At 46.2% G+C, this 17,214-nt stretch overlaps 1 protein-coding gene across 10 annotated transcripts in view; it reads right to left on the bottom strand.

The window, feature by feature from the left end:
• Nucleotides 1-17,214, bottom strand: part of RHOA (ras homolog family member A) — a 61,049-nt gene that overhangs the window by 17,387 nt on the left and 26,448 nt on the right. For 4 of the 10 annotated variants that reach the window (XM_063610663.1, XM_063610680.1, XM_063610688.1 and 1 more), the window contains 2 exons: nt 14,886-15,005; nt 3,387-3,544 (listed from right to left, as the gene is read on the bottom strand). In XM_063610663.1, coding sequence (XP_063466733.1) covers nt 3,387-3,542 — 156 coding nt within the window. In that variant the 5' untranslated portion in view covers nt 3,543-3,544; nt 14,886-15,005. Of the gene's footprint in view, nt 1-3,386; nt 3,545-4,005; nt 4,145-14,885; nt 15,006-17,214 lie in introns of all 10 variants that reach the window. The other 6 variants (XM_063610697.1, XM_063610661.1, XM_063610670.1 and 3 more) reach the window with 3 other exon arrangements.

Genomic DNA, 17,214 nt, shown 5'->3' with positions numbered 1-17,214 from the left:
GGCCAAAAAGTATCTTAAAGTTCCTATTAGCATAAGAGCAATCATCGTGGCTCACTCTGTATTTGAATAAAAAAAGACTACAAATTACAGGACTGGCGCCGCGGCTCACGCCTGTAATCCCAGCATTTTGGGAGGTACGCAGATCACGAGGTCAGGAGATCAAGACCATCCTGGCTAACATGGTGAAGCCTGTCTCTACTAAATATACAAAAAATTAGCCGGGCGTGGTGGTGGGCACCTGTAGTCCCAGCTACTCCAGAGGCTGAGGCAGGAGAATGGCGTGAACCCAGGAGGCAGAGGTTGCAGTGAGCAGAGATCACGCCACTGCACTCCAGCCTGGGTGACAGAGCGAGGCTCCATCTCAAAAAAAAAAAAAAGACTACAAACTATAAAAGAGGGTTTTGAGCATGGCAGTATTCATCTCTTAGAAAGCGCTTTGGTGCTTCCAAACATTTTCCGTTACTTCACAAAACCCTGATGTCACCTATAAAAACCGTTTTACAAATGAAGAAGGCTCAAAGGTCAGGCAGCTTACTGATGGTCAAACAACTATCAGGAAGCCCTACAATGAGGGACCCTGGAGCTCTGAGCAGCTGATCTAACCCACATTCCTTACACGGTGCCACAAAAGGAGGCTAGGTGGCCCTGGGACAGAAAGAAATAAGTATGTAGACAAGTAAGAAGTGGCCAGGCGCAGTGGCTCATGCATGTAATCCCAGCACTTTGGGAGGCCAAGACGGGCGGATCACCTGAGGTCAAAAGTTCGAGACCAGCCTGGCCAACATGGTGAAACCTCGTCTCTACTAAAAATACAAAGATTAGCCGGGCTTGGTGGTGGGCACCTGTAATCCCAGCTCCTCGGGAGGCTGAGATAGGAGAATCACTTGAACCCGGGAGGCGGAGGTTGTTGTAAACCAAGATCGTGCCATTGCACTCCAACCTGGGTGACAGAGGGAGACTCTGTCTCCAAACAAACAAACAAAAACAAAGTAAGAAAGGAGAAAGGGGATGAATTAATGGAAGCTAATATATCAAGTGTCAGCAGCATATGAGACATATAACTGAATGCCCAAGAAAAACGAGAATGTTGGAGAAAAGCACCTCATTCTAGTTTTAGGCGTTTTTTCCTTTCAGCTGACCCACTTCAAAAGATGTATAGGACAGCTGGGCATGCTGGCTTGTGCCTGTAACCCCAGCCACTTGGGGCTGAGGTGGGAGGACTTGAGCCCAGTTGTTTGAAACCAGCTGGACCAACACAAGGAGACCTCATCTCTAAAAACATAAATTACCCAGGTGTGGTGGCATATACCTACAGTGCCAGCTATTTGGGAGGCTGAGGTGGAATGATCACTTGAGCCCAAGAGTTCAAGGCTGCAGTGAACTATGATCATGTCATAGCACTCTAGGCCTGGGAGACAAAGTAAAATCCCTGTCTCTTTATTTAAAAAAAAAAAAAAAAAATGAGAGGCCAAGTAAAGCATTACTTAAGACAACAAAAGGAAGCAGAAGATTAAAAAAAAAACCAAACAAACCAAAACCAAAATTAAAACCTAAAAAAACCCTCCAATTTCACAAGAGCTTTGTTCCAGTCTTGCCAGAGGGCTTTTAGGACAGAAATGGGGAAGCACGGTCCTCACTATCAATGACAATAAAATAAAACAATTGTGGCAGGCTATTTTATGTTAAAGTAAAAAAAAATCTTTTGGCCGGGCACGGTGGCTCATGCCTGTAAACCCAGCACTTTGGGAGGCTGAGACGGGCGGATCACAAGGTCAGGAGATCGAGACCATCCTGGCTAACATGGTGAAACCCCGTCTCTACTAAAAATATAAAAAATTAGCCGGTCTGGTGGCTGTAGTCCCAGCTACTTGGGAGGATGACGCAGGAGAATAGCAGGAACCCAGGAGGTGGAGCTTGAACTGGTAATCTAATACTGGGACATTTGATTAAATACTTTGACAGAATTTTTTTAAAAGTCCAAGCATACAGAGAAGTTCATCTGAGCATTATCTATATGGCAATGAACTAAACTTCAAATATAAGTAAACTTGAAAAGAGCACATATGGCTGGGCAAGGTGGCTCACGCCTGTAATCCCAGCACTTTGGGAGGCTGAGGCAGGTGGATCATCTGAAGTCAGGAGCTTGAGACCAGCCTGGCCAACATGGCAAAACTGCATCGTTACAAAATACAAATATTGGCCGGGCGCGGTGGCTCACGCTTGTAATCCCAGCACTTTGGGAGGCCGAGGCGGGCGGATCACGAGGTCAGGAGATCGAGACCACGGTGAAACCCCGTCTCTACTAGAAATACAAAAAATTAGCCGGGCGTGGTGGCGGGCGCCTGTAGTCCCAGCTACTCGGAGAGGCTGAGGCAGGAGAATGGCGTGAACCCGGGAGGCGGAGTTTGCAGTGAGCCGAGATTGTGCCACTGCACTCCAGCCTGGGTGACAGAGCAAGACTCCGTCTCAAAAAAAAAAAAAAAAAAAAACAAAATACAAATATTAGCTAGGCGTGGTGGCGCGCACCTATAATCTCAGCTACTCTACTCTGGAGGCTGAGGCGAAAGAATTGCTTGAACCCAGGAGGTGGAAGTTGCAGTGAGCTGAGATTGCGCCACTGCACTCCAGCCTGGGCGACAGAGCAAAACTCTGTCTCAAAAAACAAAACAAAACAAAAAACAAACAAAAAAACAACACATATGCTAAGGACACCATGTGAAATACGTATGAAGGTAAACAAAATCTGGATGAGTAACAGTTAAAAATGAAAAAACAGCCAATCACCTGAGGTCAGGAGTTCATGACCAGACTGGCCAACGTAGTGAAACCCCTTTTCTACTAAAAATAGAAATATCAGCCAGGTATGGTGGCACATTCCCATAATCCCAGCTACTGGGGAGGCTGAGGCAGGAGAATCCTTTAAACCTGGGGGAAGGCTGGGCACAGTGCCTCACTCCTGTAATCCCAGCACTTCGGGAGGCTGAGGTGGGTGGATCACCCGACGTCAGGAGTTCGAGACCAGCCTGGTGAAACCCTATCTCTACTAAACAAAAAATGAGCTCAGCGTGGTGGCACATGCCTGTAATCCCTGCTACTTGGGAGGCTGAGGCAGGAGAATCGCTTGAACCTGGGAGGCAGAGGTTGCAGTAAGCCAAGACTGAGCCACTGCACTCTAGCCTAGGCGACAGAATGAGACTCCGTCTCCAAAAAAAAAAAAAAAAAAAAAGAACAAACTTAGACTAAGATGGCAGGATGAGAATGGATTATTCTTTCCAACATTTTTGTTATATAGTATACTGAAGAGGCAAAAAGCTCTAATTCTCTACATGCTCCATAAATATTCTAACATGGAAAATGGCATCAGTTGTTATGAAAAGTATACTCACCTGCTTTCCATCCACCTCGATATCTGCCACATAGTTCTCGAACACTGTGGGCACATACACCTCTGGGAACTGGTCCTTGCTGAAGACTATGAGCAAGCATGTCTTTCCACAGGCTCCATCACCAACAATCACCAGTTTCTTCCGGATGGCAGCCATTGCTGAAACACAAAACACAGATGTTACCTGCAATGCACAAGAAGCCATAGGTAACTTACAGGCTATGACACATGCTTTGGTAACCACAGGGCATAAGTCTCTATTAGCATACTCAAATTCAAACTTCTAGTACACCGTTCCACCTGGCACCAAAAGGTTATACATTAAAAACTCGTAACTAACATTATACTTAATGGTAAAAGACTGAAAAAAAGGTCTGCCCCCTAAGATCAGGAACAAGACAAGAAAGTCTATTCTTGCCACTTCTTTTTTTTTTTTTTGAGATGGAGTCTCACTCTGTCGCCCAGGCTGGAGTGCACTGGCCCAATCTCAGCTCACTGCAACCTCCAGCCTCCTGGGTTCAAGCGATTCTCCTGCCTCAGCCTCCCAAGTAGCTGGGATTACAGGTATGCACCACCACGTCCAGCTAATTTTTGAATTTTTGGTAGAGACAGGGTTTCACCTTGTTGGACAGGCTGGTCTTGAACTCCTGACCTCAGGTGATCCACCTGCCTCAGCCTCCCAAAGTGCTGGGATTACAGGCATGAGCCACCGCACCTGGCCTGTTCTTGCCACTTCTATCCAGCAGGATATTGGAGGTCCTAGCCAGGGCAATAAGATAAGAAAATGAAATAAAAGACATCCAAATTGGAAAGGAAGAAGTAAAACTATCTCAATTCATACATGAGATGATTTTGTAATGTGGGAAATCCTAAACAAAACTTTTAGAATAAACAAGTTCAGTAAGGTTGCAGGATACAATATTAACATTAAAAAATCAATTGAGCCAGGCGCAGTGGCTCACACCTGTAATCCCAGCACTTTGGGAGGCCGAGGCAGGCGGATCACAAGGTCAGGAGATTGAGACCATCCTGGCTAACACGGTGAAACCCCGTCTCTACTAAAAATACAAAAAATTAGCCAGGCACGGTGGCAAGCGCCTGTAGTCCCAGCTACTTGGGAGGCTGAGGGAGGAGAATGGCGTGAACCCCGGGAGACAGAGCTTGCAGTGAGCCAAGATCGGGCCACTGCACTCCAGCCTGGGTGACAGAGCAAGACTCCATTTCAAAAAAAAAAAAAAAAATTTATCAAGCAGGGTAAAAACAATGAAAGGACTGATGAACGGGAGTACCCAAGGGAGGAAAGAACCGAAAAAGTCACTGGCGGGTTGTTGGGGTAGACATTCTGCAATCTTTCTAAGTTTGGATATTCCTTCTTTTACCAATCTAGATTTGTTTGTAAAGAAACAGCATTCTTGGCTGGGCGTGGTGGCTCACGCCTATAATCCCAGCATTTTGGGAGGCCAAGGCAGGCAGATCACCTGAGGTCGGGAGTTTGAGACCGCCTGACCAACATGGAGAAACCCTGTCTCTACTAAAAATATACAAAATTAGCCGGGCGTGGTGGCACATGCCTGTAATCCTAGCTACACGGGAGAACGAGGCAGGAGAATTGCTTGAACCTGGGAGGCAGAGGTTGTGGGAGCCGAGATCGTGCCACTGCACTCCAGCCTGGGCAACAAGAGCGAAACTCCGTCTCGAAAAAGAAAAATCAGCTGAGGCCGAGCACAGTGGTTCATGTCTGTAATCCCAACACTTTGGGAGGCTGAAGCAGGAGGAATGCTCAGGCCCAGGAGTTAAGAGACCAGCCCTGACAACATAGTGAGACACTGAGAAAGGAAGGACAGAAGCATGAGGGGAGGGGAGAAAGAAAAGGGCCGGACGCAGTGGCTCACGCCTGTAATCCCAGCAATCTGGGCAGCCGAAACAGGTGGATTGCTTGAGAGTCCAGGAGTTCAAGACCAGCCTGGGAAACATAGTGAAACCCTGTCTCTACTAAAAATACAAAAAATTAGCCAGGAGCGGTGGTGCACGCTAATCACAGCTACTTGGGAGGCTCAGGTGGGATAATCCCCTGAGCCCAGGAGGTGGAGGCTACAGTGAGCTGAGATTGCATCACTACACTCCAGCCTGGGGAACCACAGTGAGACGCTGTCTCTAAAAAAAGAAAGAAAAGAAAAAAAAAAATCACCCAGTTGTGGTAGCATGCACCTGTGGTCCCAGTTACCAAGGAGGCTGAGGTGGGAGGACTGCTTGAGCCCTGGAGGTGGAGGATATGGTGAGCTATGACTGCATCACTGCACTCCAGCCTGAGTGACAGAGTGGAACCTTGTCTCAAAACTCTTATGACTCAACTACAAAAAAACAGCTTAGGATGGTGGTCTGGCTCAGGATCTCTTGCAAGGTTGAAGTCATAAAGAACTCTTTTTGGGCTGGGCACGGTAGCTCACGCCTGTAATCCCAGCACTTTGGGAGGCTGAGGCGAGCAGAACACTTGAGGTCAGGAGTTCGAGACCAGCCTGACCAACCCAGCAAAACCCTGTTTCTACAAAAAATACAAAACTTAGCCGAGTGTGGTGGCGGGCACCTGTAATCCCAGTTACTCGGGAGACTAAGGCAGGAGAATCACTTGAACCCAGGAGGCAGAGGTTGCAGTGAGCCCAGATTGCACCATTGCACTCCAGCCTGGGCAACAGAGTGAAACTGTGTCTAAAAAAAAAAAAAAGAGAGAACTCTTTCTGGCATGAAGTACAACAGCATGCTATTTATCTATCCATCTATCTATCTTTTTTTTTTTTGAGATGAGGTCTCACTCTATCACCCAGGCTGGAATGCAGTGGCGTGATCTTGGCTCAATGCAATCTCCACCTCCAAGGCTCAAGTGATCCTCCCACCTCAGATTCCCCAGTAGCTGGGACCACAGGCATGTGCCACCACGCCCAGCTAATTTTTGTCTTTTTGGCAGAGACGGGGTTTCGCCACGTTGCCCAGGCTGGTCTCCAACTCCTGAGCTCAAGTGATCTACTCGCCTCGGCCTCCCACAGTGCTGAGGGATTACAGGCGTGAGCTACCGCCCATCTATCTATGCATCTATCCAATCTATGTACCTATCTAACCTATCTATGTATTTATCTATTATGTAGTTATTTTCAGAAAGGGTCTCATTCTGTCACCAAGGCTGGAATGCAGTGGTGCAATATTGGCTCACTGCAGCCTCTGCCTCCCAGGCTCAACTCAAGTGATCCTCCCACCTCAACCTCTCCAGTAGCTGGGACTACCAGGCTCCTGCCACCACAGCTGACTAATTTTTATACAGATGGGGTTTCACTATATTACTCAGGCTGGTCTTGAACTCCTGGGCTCATGCAATCCTCCCGATTCAGCCTCCCAAAGTGCTGGGATTACAAGCATAAGCCACCTCACCAGGCCTAAATACAGTATATAGAAAAAATTAAAAAATAAAGAACTCTTACAATTCAATAATAAAAAGACAAATAATCTAATCCAATTAAAAAATGAGCAAAGGATGTGAGTAGGTAGGACCCTGCAATTCTATTCCTAGGTATATACTTAAGAGAAACAAAAACATATGTCCACATAATAACTTGTTCCTCTACATGAATATTCATAGTAGGATTATTCATAATAGTCAAAAAATGTAAAGAACCCAAATATACAACAACTGATGAATGTAATATATCCATACAATGGAATGGAATTATTATTCAGTGGTAAAGGATAAAGTACTGATATATGCTATAGTATGGATGGATCTTGAAAATGTTATGTAAGTGAAAGAACCCAGTCACAAAAACCAACATGCATGATTCCATTTATATAAAATTGTCCACAATAAACAAATTCAGAAAGAGAAAACAGACTGGTAGTTGCCCAGGGCAGGGACTTGGGGGTGGAGAGAAATGGAAAATGACTAATGGAATAGTGGAGTTTCTCAGGTAAAAAGACTTTTCCAAAATTATTGTGGTGATAGCTGCACAACTCTATGAATATACTATAACTATTGATTATAGTATATATAATTCACACATTTTATTTATTTTGAGACAGGGTCTCATTCTGTTGCCCAGGCTGGAGTGTAGCGGTGCGATCTCCACTCACTGCAACCTTAGCCTCCCCAGGCTCAAGTGATCTTCCCATCTCAGTCTCCCGAGTAGCTGGAACTAAAGGTGCATGCCACCACACCCAGCTAATTTTTTGTATTTTTAGTAGTGACCGGGTTTCACCACGTTGCCCCAGCTGCTCTCAAACTCCTGAGGTCAAGCGATCCTCCCGCCTCTGTCTCTCCCAGTGTGTTGAGATTACAGGCATGAGCCACCGCACCCAGCCCACAGTATATATAATTCACACTTTAAAAAGGTGAATTGTAGGGCCGGGCGCGGTGGCTCACGCCTGTAATCCCAGCACTTTGGGAGGCCGAGGCGGGCGGATCACGAGGTCAGGAGATCGAGACCACCCTAGCTAACACAGTGAAACCCCGTCTCCACTAAAAATACAAAAAATTAGCCACGCGAGGTGGCGGGCACCTGTAGTCCCAGCTACTCGGGAGGCTGAGGCAGGAGAATGGTGTGAACCCTGGGGGGCGGAGCCTGCAGTGAGCCGAGATCACGCCACTGCACTCCAGCCTGGGCGACAGCGAGACTCTGTCTCAAAAAAAAAAGAAAAAAAAGGTGAATTGTAAGGTATGTGGATTATATTTCAATGAAGCTGTTACCACCACTCTTGCCCCCAGTTGGGGGTAAAAAAAAAGAAATCTGCAGATTCCTTCCATCTGGCAGACAGTGATGGTCAACCATCCCAATTCCCACCCTTCTCTCTTAGACCATACTTCAATTTTTAGCTATGTACTTTGTGGTAGACTACACCTCCTAGCTTCCCTTGGAGACATGGCCATGTACCATGAGATGTGAGAATCAGCAGTATGTTGTGGGATTTCCAGAAAGTGTTTCTTAAAGTGAAGTCTTCTTCATTATCCTCCTCCTTTCCTGCTGCTTAAATCTAAAGAGCGGGCTGGTTTCTAAGCAGCCATCCAGGTATGTGAGAATGAATGCCATACCGTGGGGTTGGAGGAACCAAAAGGTAAAAAGGAGCCTGGATCTCAGGTGATCTTGGGAGCCACCATCTCAGCCCCAAGACTGCCTACCTTCCATGTGTCTTCCACATGAATGAGAAATAAATGACTGTCTTATTTAAGGTGGTATTTTTCAAGTCTCTGTTACCTGTAGTCAAACTAATCCTAAATAATATATACTCGGCTGGGCATGGTGGTTCACGCCTGTAATCCCAGCACTCTGGGAGGCCGAGGCCGGCAGATCACAAGGTCAGGAGTTTGAGGCCAGCCTGGCCAACATATGAAACCCCATCTCTACTAAAAATATAAAAATTAGCCAGGCATGGTGGGGTGAGGCAAGAGAATCGCTTGAACCCAGGAGGTGGAGGTTGCAGTGAGCCAAGATCATGCCACTGCACTCCAGCCTGGGTGACAGAGACTCTTGTCTCAAAAATAATAATAATAATAATAAATACTCATTATCAAAACTATACTGTCTAAAGGTTATGTTCCCCAACCAGAATGGATAAGACAATCCCCAGGGGTACCAGAATAAAACTCAGAGGGCAAACAACAATGACAAAAATAAAAAATGAAAACAAAACAAAAAAACTCAGAGGGCTGACAGTGCTGCCATTACTCATTTGTGAATTCTCAGGACAATATTACATATAGCAGTGAATACGTATATATATAGATAGATATAGATATTATAGAATTTTATCCAAATCTACAAAATCTAGTGATTTAACTTTTTTTTTTTTTTTGCAAAAAGGGAGTAAATTGGAGATACTACTAATCATGAAAGCACAATAAGAAGCATATCGATGATAGGGAAATGTGCTCAATACAAATCTTCAAACAAAAGCATGCAGTCAAGGCTGGGAGCAATGGCTCATGCCTGTAATGCCAGCACTTTGGGAGGCTGAGGTAGGCGGATCACTTGAGGTCCGGAGTTCAAGACCAGCCTGGCCAACATTGTGAAACCCCATCTCTACAAAAAATATAAAAATAACTTGGATGTAGTGGCATGTACCCATAACCCAGCTACTCGAGAGGCTGAGGCAGGAGAATCTCTTGAACCCAGGAGGCAGAGGCTGCAGTAAGCTGAGATCTCACCATTGCATTCCAGCCTGGGCAACAAGAGAAAAACCCCGTCTCAAAAAAAAAAAAAAAATTAATTAGCTGGGTTGGTGGCAGGCACCTGTAACCCCTGAAAGGCTACTCAGGATGCTGAGGCATGAGAATCACTTGAATTCGGGAGGCAGAGGTTGCAGTGAGCTGAGAACGCGCCACTGCACTCCAGCCTGGGCAACACAGTGAGACTCTGTCAAAAAAAAAAAAAAAAGGGTGGGCACGGTGGCTCACGCCTGTAATCCCAGCACTTTGGGAGCCGAGGCCTGTGGATCACGATGTCAGGAGTTCGAGACCAGCCTGACCAACATGGTGAAACCCCATCTCTACTAAAAATACAAAAAGTAGCTGGGCATGGTGGTGCGCACCTGTTATCTCAGCTACTCAGGAGGCTGAGGCAGGAGAATCACTTGAACCCGGGAGGTGGAAGTTGCAGTGAGCTGAGATGGTGCCACTGCACTTCAGCTTAGGCAACAAGAGTGAAAATGCGTCTCAAAAAAAAAAAAAAGAGAGTGAAGTTCCCCAGTTAGAGTCAAGTGTGGCAACTCATGCCTGTAATCCCATCTACTCAGGAGGCTGAGTAGGCTGAGGTGGGAAGATAGCTAGAGTCCAGAGTTTGAGACCAGCTTGGGCAAAATAGCAAGACCCTATCTCATAAAAATAAAAAAAATTGGCCATGCGTGGTGGCTCACACCTGTAATCCCAGCACTTTGGGAGGCCGAGGCGGGAAGATCACGAAGTAAGGAGATCCAGACCATCCTGGCTAACACAGTGAAATCCCGTCTCTACTAAAAACACAAAGAATTAGCCGGGCGTCTGAAGGGTGTGCCTGTAGTCCCAGCTACTTGGGAGGCTGAGGCATGAGAATGGCGTGAACCCAGGAGGTGGAGCTTGCAGTGAGCTAAGATCGTGCCACTGCACTCCAGCCTGGTGACAGAGTGAGACTCCGTCTCAAAAATAAATAAATAAATAAAATAAAAATAAAAAAATGCGCTGGGCGCGGTGGCTCACACCTGTAATCCCAGCACTTTGGGAAGCCGAGGCAGGCAAATCACTTGAGCCTAAGAGTTGGAGACCATCCTAAAGAACACAGTGAAACCCCATCTCTACCCAAAATACAAAAAATTAGCTGGGTGTGGTGGTGTGCATCTGTGGTCACAGCTACTCAGGAGGCTAAGTGGGAGGATCACTTGAGTACAGGACGCAGAGGTTGCAGTGAGCTGAAATCACGCCACTACACTCCAGCCTGAGTGACACAGTAAGACACTGTCTCACAAAATAAAAAAAAGATTTAATAAACTTTACATCTCTCATAAGGCCTAATCTGTATGGGTTTTTGCCCGAAGTCAAACAACCATGACCCTATGGGATGCAAAGAAATGTCAACAGGAACTCCCCATTTCAAGAAAAGGCTGCTTTGGCCAAGTGTGCTGGTTCATGCCTGCAATCCCAGTACTTTGAAAGGTGGGTGGATCACCTGAGGTCAGGAGTTCAAGACAAGCCTGACCACCAACATGGTGTAACCCCATCTCCACTAAAAATACAAAAATTAGGTGGGCGTGGTGGTGGGCACCTGTAATCCCAACTACTGAGATGCTGAGGCAGGAGAATCACTTGAACACAGGAGGCAAAGGTTGCAGTGAGCCAAGTTAACGCGAGTTAGCGCCACTACACTCCAGCCTGGGCGACAAGAGCAAAACTCCGTCGTATCCAAAAAAGAAAAAGAAAAGGCTGCCACCTTTGAGAAGCATCCTACCTAGAAGACATTCAATTCTTGAGAAATAACCTCTTTCGACCAGGTGTGGAGGCTCACGCCTGTAATTCCAGCACTTTGGGAGGCCGAAGCGGGAAGATCACGAGGTCAGGAGATCGAGACCATCCTGGCTAACATGGTGAAAGCCCGTCTCTATTAAAAATACAAAAAATTAGCCGGGCATGGTGGCGGGCGCCTGTAGTCCCAGCTACTCAGGAGGCTGAGGCAGAATGGCATGAACTCGGAAGGCGGAGCTTGCAGTGAGCTGAGATCGCACCACTGCACTCCAGCCTGGGCTACAGAGCAAGAATCTATCCCAAAAAAAAAAAAAAAAAAAAGGCTATCTTTGCTTTGTTTATAGTTCAACATGCCCACAATATTTGTTCCAGTATTGACTTAAATCTTGTTATGGTTTGAAAAGTATCCTTATAGATAGAGAATAAATCATTGCCTGTTCTTGGGCCTTCTCCAGCCCCACCTTCCTCCCTGCACTTTCAGCCTGCACTCCATTCCTTCTGGGTGCTTTGGTGTGTTTGAGATTACTGCATATGTCTTCTATTCTGTTTGTGCCTTCCCTTCCTAGAAATGTCCAGACTCTGTCTCCACCTTTGTTTATAGGGAGGGAATTCACGTTTAAAGACCCCAGTCCAGCCAGGCACAGTGGCTCATGCCCATAATCCCAGCACTTTGGGAGGCCGAGGTGGGTGGATCACTTGAGGTCAGGAGTTCGAGACTAGCCTGGCAAACATGGCAAAACCCTGTCTCTACTGAAAATACAAAAATTAGCTGGGCATGGTGGCACCTGCCTGTAATCCCAGCTGCTCGGAAGGCTAAGGCACGAGAATCACTTGAAACTGGAAGGTGGAGGTTGCAGTGAGCCGAGATCTCACTACTGCATGAGTGGCAGAGTGAGACTGTGTCTCAGAAAAAAGAGAAGTAAAAAGTACAAGCACAGAAAATCAAACTTGCTGTTTTTTCCTTGAAAAATGCAGGAGAAACTTTGCAGAATTATCTTTCCTTTCCACTTTGCTATAATCCAGCGTTCTTTACAATTACATGGTTTGTCAAGAAAGGAAATCACGCTTCGCTCTCCCAGACGTGTCATTTTCCAGGATAGGTTTAGTCTCAGAAATAACTTGAGTTTGGAGTAGAGGTTTATTTATCCAAAAGTCAGTTATATCTAATTAAGTCACCAGTAACAATATACAAATAACAGTATTTCTTTTACAATTTTTAATTTTTTTTTGAGACAGGGTCTCACTGTCATCCGGGCTGGAGTGCGGTGGTGTTATCATGGCTTACCACAACCTTGACTTCCCAGGCTCAGGTAATCCTCCCACTTCAGTCTCCCAAGTAGCTGGGAGTACAGGCACACACACCACGCCCAGCTAATTTTTGTGGTTTTTTTGTAAAGACAGAGTTTCACCATGTTGCCCAGGATGGTCTTAAAACTCCTGGGCTCAAGTGATGCCCCCACTTTCTAAAAAATTAATTATCTTGGCTGGGTGCAGTGGCTCACGCCTGTAATCCAAGTACTTTGGGAGGCTCAGATGGGCAGATCACTTGAGGTCAGGAGTTCGAAATCAGCCTGGCCAACATAGTGAAACCATTCTCTACTATGAATACAAAGATTAGCCTAGTGTGGTGGCAGGCACCTGTAATCCCAGCTACTCAGGAGGCTGAGGCAGGAGAACTGTTTGAACCTGGGAGGCGGAGGTTGCAGTGAGCCGAGATCGCGCCACTGCACTCCAACCTGGGTGACAGCAAGACTCTGTCTCAGGGGAAAAAATTTTAATTGCCTTTTATGTAGAGATGGGGTCTTGCTGTGTTGCCCTGGCTGGTCTCAAACTCCTAGCCTCAAGTGATTCTCCCATGTTGGCTCCCTAAGTGTTGGGACTACAGGCGTGAGCCACTGCACCTGGCCCATTGCCCCCCGCCCGCCTTTTTTTTTTTTTGAGACAGAGTCTTACTCTGTCACCCAGGCTGGAGTGCAGTGGCGTGATCTCGGCTCACTGCAACCTCCGCCTCCCAGGTTCAAGCAATTCTCCTGCCTCAGCCTCCCAAATAGCTGGGATTACAGGCGTTTACCACCACACCTGGCTAATTTTTGTATTTTTAGTAGAGACGGGGTTTTACCGTGTTGACCAGACTGGTCTCAAACTCCCGACCTCAGGTGATCCACTTGCCTCGGCCTCCCAAAGTGCTAGGATTACAGGAGTCAGCCACCGCACCCAGCCCCTATTGCCCATTTTTAAACTCAGTTTTTTTACTTTCTTGATGATGTCCTTTGGGGCACAACGTTTTTTATTTTGTTGAAGTCAAATTTATCTATTTTTCCCTTTGGTTACTGATGGTTTAGTGGCATATCTAAAATACCACTGCCAAATTCAAGGTCGTAAAAAATATATATATGCTTCTTTCTATAGTTTTAAGTCTTACACTTTAGGCCTTTGATTCATTTTGAGTTAATTTTTATACATGATATGAGGTAAGGGGTCCAACTTCATTCTTTTTCATTTGGAAATCCAGTCGCCTCAGCATTATTTACTGAAAAGACTATTTTCCCCCCAACTGGATGGTCCTGGCACACTTGAGAAATCAACTAATTATCAACTGAGGGTTTACTTTTGGATTAATCCTATTCCATTGGTCTATATTGTCTACCCTTACACTAGTACCACAGTCTTGATTACTGTTGCTTTGCAGTAAGTTTTAAAATCTGGAGGTGTGAGTCCTCCAGCTTTGTTTTTTTCCAAGATTATTTTGGTTATTCTGGGTTTCCTGAATTTCCATATGCATTTTAGGAACAGTTTGTCAATTTCTGCAAAAAAGCCAGCTGGAATTTTGATAGGAATTACACTGAATCTATAGACTGATTTGGGGAGTACTGCCATCTTTACAATGTTAAGTCTTCTGACATACGAACATGGTCGCCTTTCCATTTATTTAGATCATCTTTCATTTTTTTACTTCCTCTTTCCTCTCTTCCGTTTTCTCCTTATACTTAGAACCACAGGCATCAAACTAAAGGTAGGGAAGCCTTGTCTCCCACCACTACTTTGTAGAAGAGGAAAAATGTAAGAAACAGCTAACAAATAATGTAGTTATAAACTTTAAACAGACAATCCTCGCAACAGTCCTCCTGTAAGGTAAGTTCTAATACTCTCATTTACAGATGAAGAAACTGAGTACGGAAAGGCTAATTTGTTCAACGTCAGTCACACTGCTAGCCAGTAAGAGGCAGAATTGGACACTGAAGCAAATTAAGCAATCCGTTTCAGAGTCCACATTTCTGAACATTCCACTCTCTTACCCTCCTTCCTTCCCTGCGTCAAGAGAAGTGATTCTACAGTTTTAGCATATTATTCTCCTTTGCCTACTCAGGCAAACCTTGGTGACACTGTGAAAGACTCGATTAATTAATATGTAACTTAGGGCGATTAACTAGTTTTAATATTTTTCCTTAACTTCACAAACTCAGTCTCTGATGTATTTCATTAACTCTATGTCTACATTCAGTGTGACCATATGGGCTTTTTAAAACTTACATGACCGGGCGTGGCAGCTCACGCCTGTAATCCCAGCACTTTGGGAGGCCGAGGCAAATGGATCACCTGAGGTCAGGAAATCGAGACCAGTCTGGCCAACATGGCGAAATCCCGTCTCTACTAAAAATACAAAAAAAAAATTAGCCAGGCGTGGTGGCGGGTGCCTGTAATCCCAGCTACTCAGGAGGCTGAGGCAGGAGAACCGCTTGAACCTGGGAGGCGGAGGTTGCAGTGAGCCAAGATCACGCCATTGCACTCCAGTCTGGGCAACAAGAGAGAAACTCCGTCTCAAAAAAAAAAAAAAAGCCGGGCGCGGTGGCTCACGCTTGTAATCCCAGCACTTTGGGAGGCCGAGGAGGGCGGATCACGAGGTCAGGAGATCGAGACCACGGTGAAACCCCGTCTCTACTAAAAAACTACAAAAAATTAGCCGGGTGTGGTGGCGGGCGCCTGTAGTCCCAGCTACTCGGAGAGGCTGAGACAGGAGAATGGCGTGAACCCGGGAGGCGGAGCTTGCAGTGAGCCGAGACTGCGCCACTGCACTCCAGCCTGGGCGACAGAGCGAGACTCCGTCTCAAAAAAAAAAAAAAAAACACAGGCCGAGCGTGGTGGCTCACACCTGTAATCCCAGCACTTTGGGAGGCCGAGGCAGGCGGATCATGAGGTCAGAAAATTGAGACCATCCTGGCTAACATGGTGAAACCCCGTCTCTACTAAAAATACAAAATATTAGCCAGGCGTAGTGCCATGCCCCTGTAGTCCCAGCTACTTGGGAGGCTGAGGCAGGAAAATCGCTTGAACCCGAGAGGCGGAGGCTGCAGTGAGCCGAGATCGTGCCATTGCACTCCAGCCTAGGTGACAGAGCGAGACTCCATCTCGGGGGAAAAAAAAAAGGGGGCGGGTGTGGTGGCTCACGCCTGTAATCCCAGCACTTTGGGAGGCCCAAGGCGGGCAGATCATGAGATCAGCATAGAGACCATCCTGGCTAACACGGTGAAACCCAGTCTCTACTAAAAATTTTAAAAATTAGCCAGGCGTGGTGGCAGGCACCTGTAGTTCCAGCTACTGAGGCTGAGATAGGAGAATGGCGCGAACCCGGGAGCAGAGGTTGCAGTGAGACGAGATCGCGCCACTGCACTCCAGTCTGGGGGACAGAGGGAGACTCCGAGTCACAAAAACAAACAAACAAAAATCCTATTATGTTTGTTTTCTACCCTTTTTTATTATAATTTAGGTTTTAGGGTACATGTGCACAATGTGCAGGTTTGTTACATATGTATCCATGTGCCATGTTGATTTCCTGTACCCATTAACTTGTCATTTAGCATTAGGTATATCTCCTAATGCTGTCCCTCCCCCCTCCCCCCACCCCACAACAGTCCCCGGAGTGTGATGTTCCCCTTCCTGTGTCCATGAGTTCTCATTGTTCAATTCCCACCTATGAGTGAGAACATGCGGTGTTTGGTTTTTTGTCCTTGCGATAGTTTATGATGTTTTTGCATACATTTCTTTTAGATGTGTGTATCTTTTTTCTGTACACACCAGAGGAAGAAATAATGTCACATATGTTTGAGTCACTCTGAAATCATCAACTCTTGGTTCTTTGGTTCTAGCATGTCTTACACCTGTTTACTCTGAGTGTTTTAATGTCTGTTTACTCATTACAGATGATGTCAAGGAAGGGCGTGGCTTTCTCTTTTTTTTTTTTTTCCCTGGAGACAAGGTCTCACTCTGTTGCCCAGGCTGGAGTGCAGTGCTGTCATCACGGCTCACTGCAGCTTCAAACTCCTGGGCTCAGGTGATCCTCCCACCTCAGCCTCCCGAGTAGCTGAGACTACAGGTGTGTGCCACCATTCCCAGCTAATTTTTTTTTGTATTTGTGTGTGTGTGTGTGTGTGTGTGTGTGTGTGTGGAGATGGGGTTTTGCCATGTTGCCCAGGCTGGTCTCGAACTCCTGGGCTCAGTGATGAACTACTAGGCTTAAGTGACCCACCCGCCTCTGCCTTCCAAAGTGGTGGGATTATAATAGGTGGAGCCATGACATCCAGCCAGCTGTGGCTTTCTGAGCTTTAGGGAGCTCTGCTATAGAAAGAATGATAAGTGAAGGCCAGTCCTTTTCACGCTTTACAAGTCAAAGTGATTTCCTGGGATAACTATAGCTCATCTGCACTGCTGCCTGCCTTGTTTACCTGGGTGCTGAGTGTGGGAGTGGTGTGTCTATCATATGTTCTTCAGATGCTACAGTGGCTACTGACTATGCTTCAGTAGGTAAATTAAAACCATGCATTAATGAGCAATTCTCTGCATTTCACATAGCAGTCTTTGGCAA

Source organism: Symphalangus syndactylus, chromosome 1, assembly GCF_028878055.3.
Source record: "Symphalangus syndactylus isolate Jambi chromosome 1, NHGRI_mSymSyn1-v2.1_pri, whole genome shotgun sequence".
NCBI lineage: Eukaryota > Metazoa > Chordata > Mammalia > Primates > Hylobatidae > Symphalangus > Symphalangus syndactylus.
The sequence above is the reverse complement of the archived record's forward strand: the minus strand, read 5'-3'. Positions and strand labels throughout refer to the sequence as shown.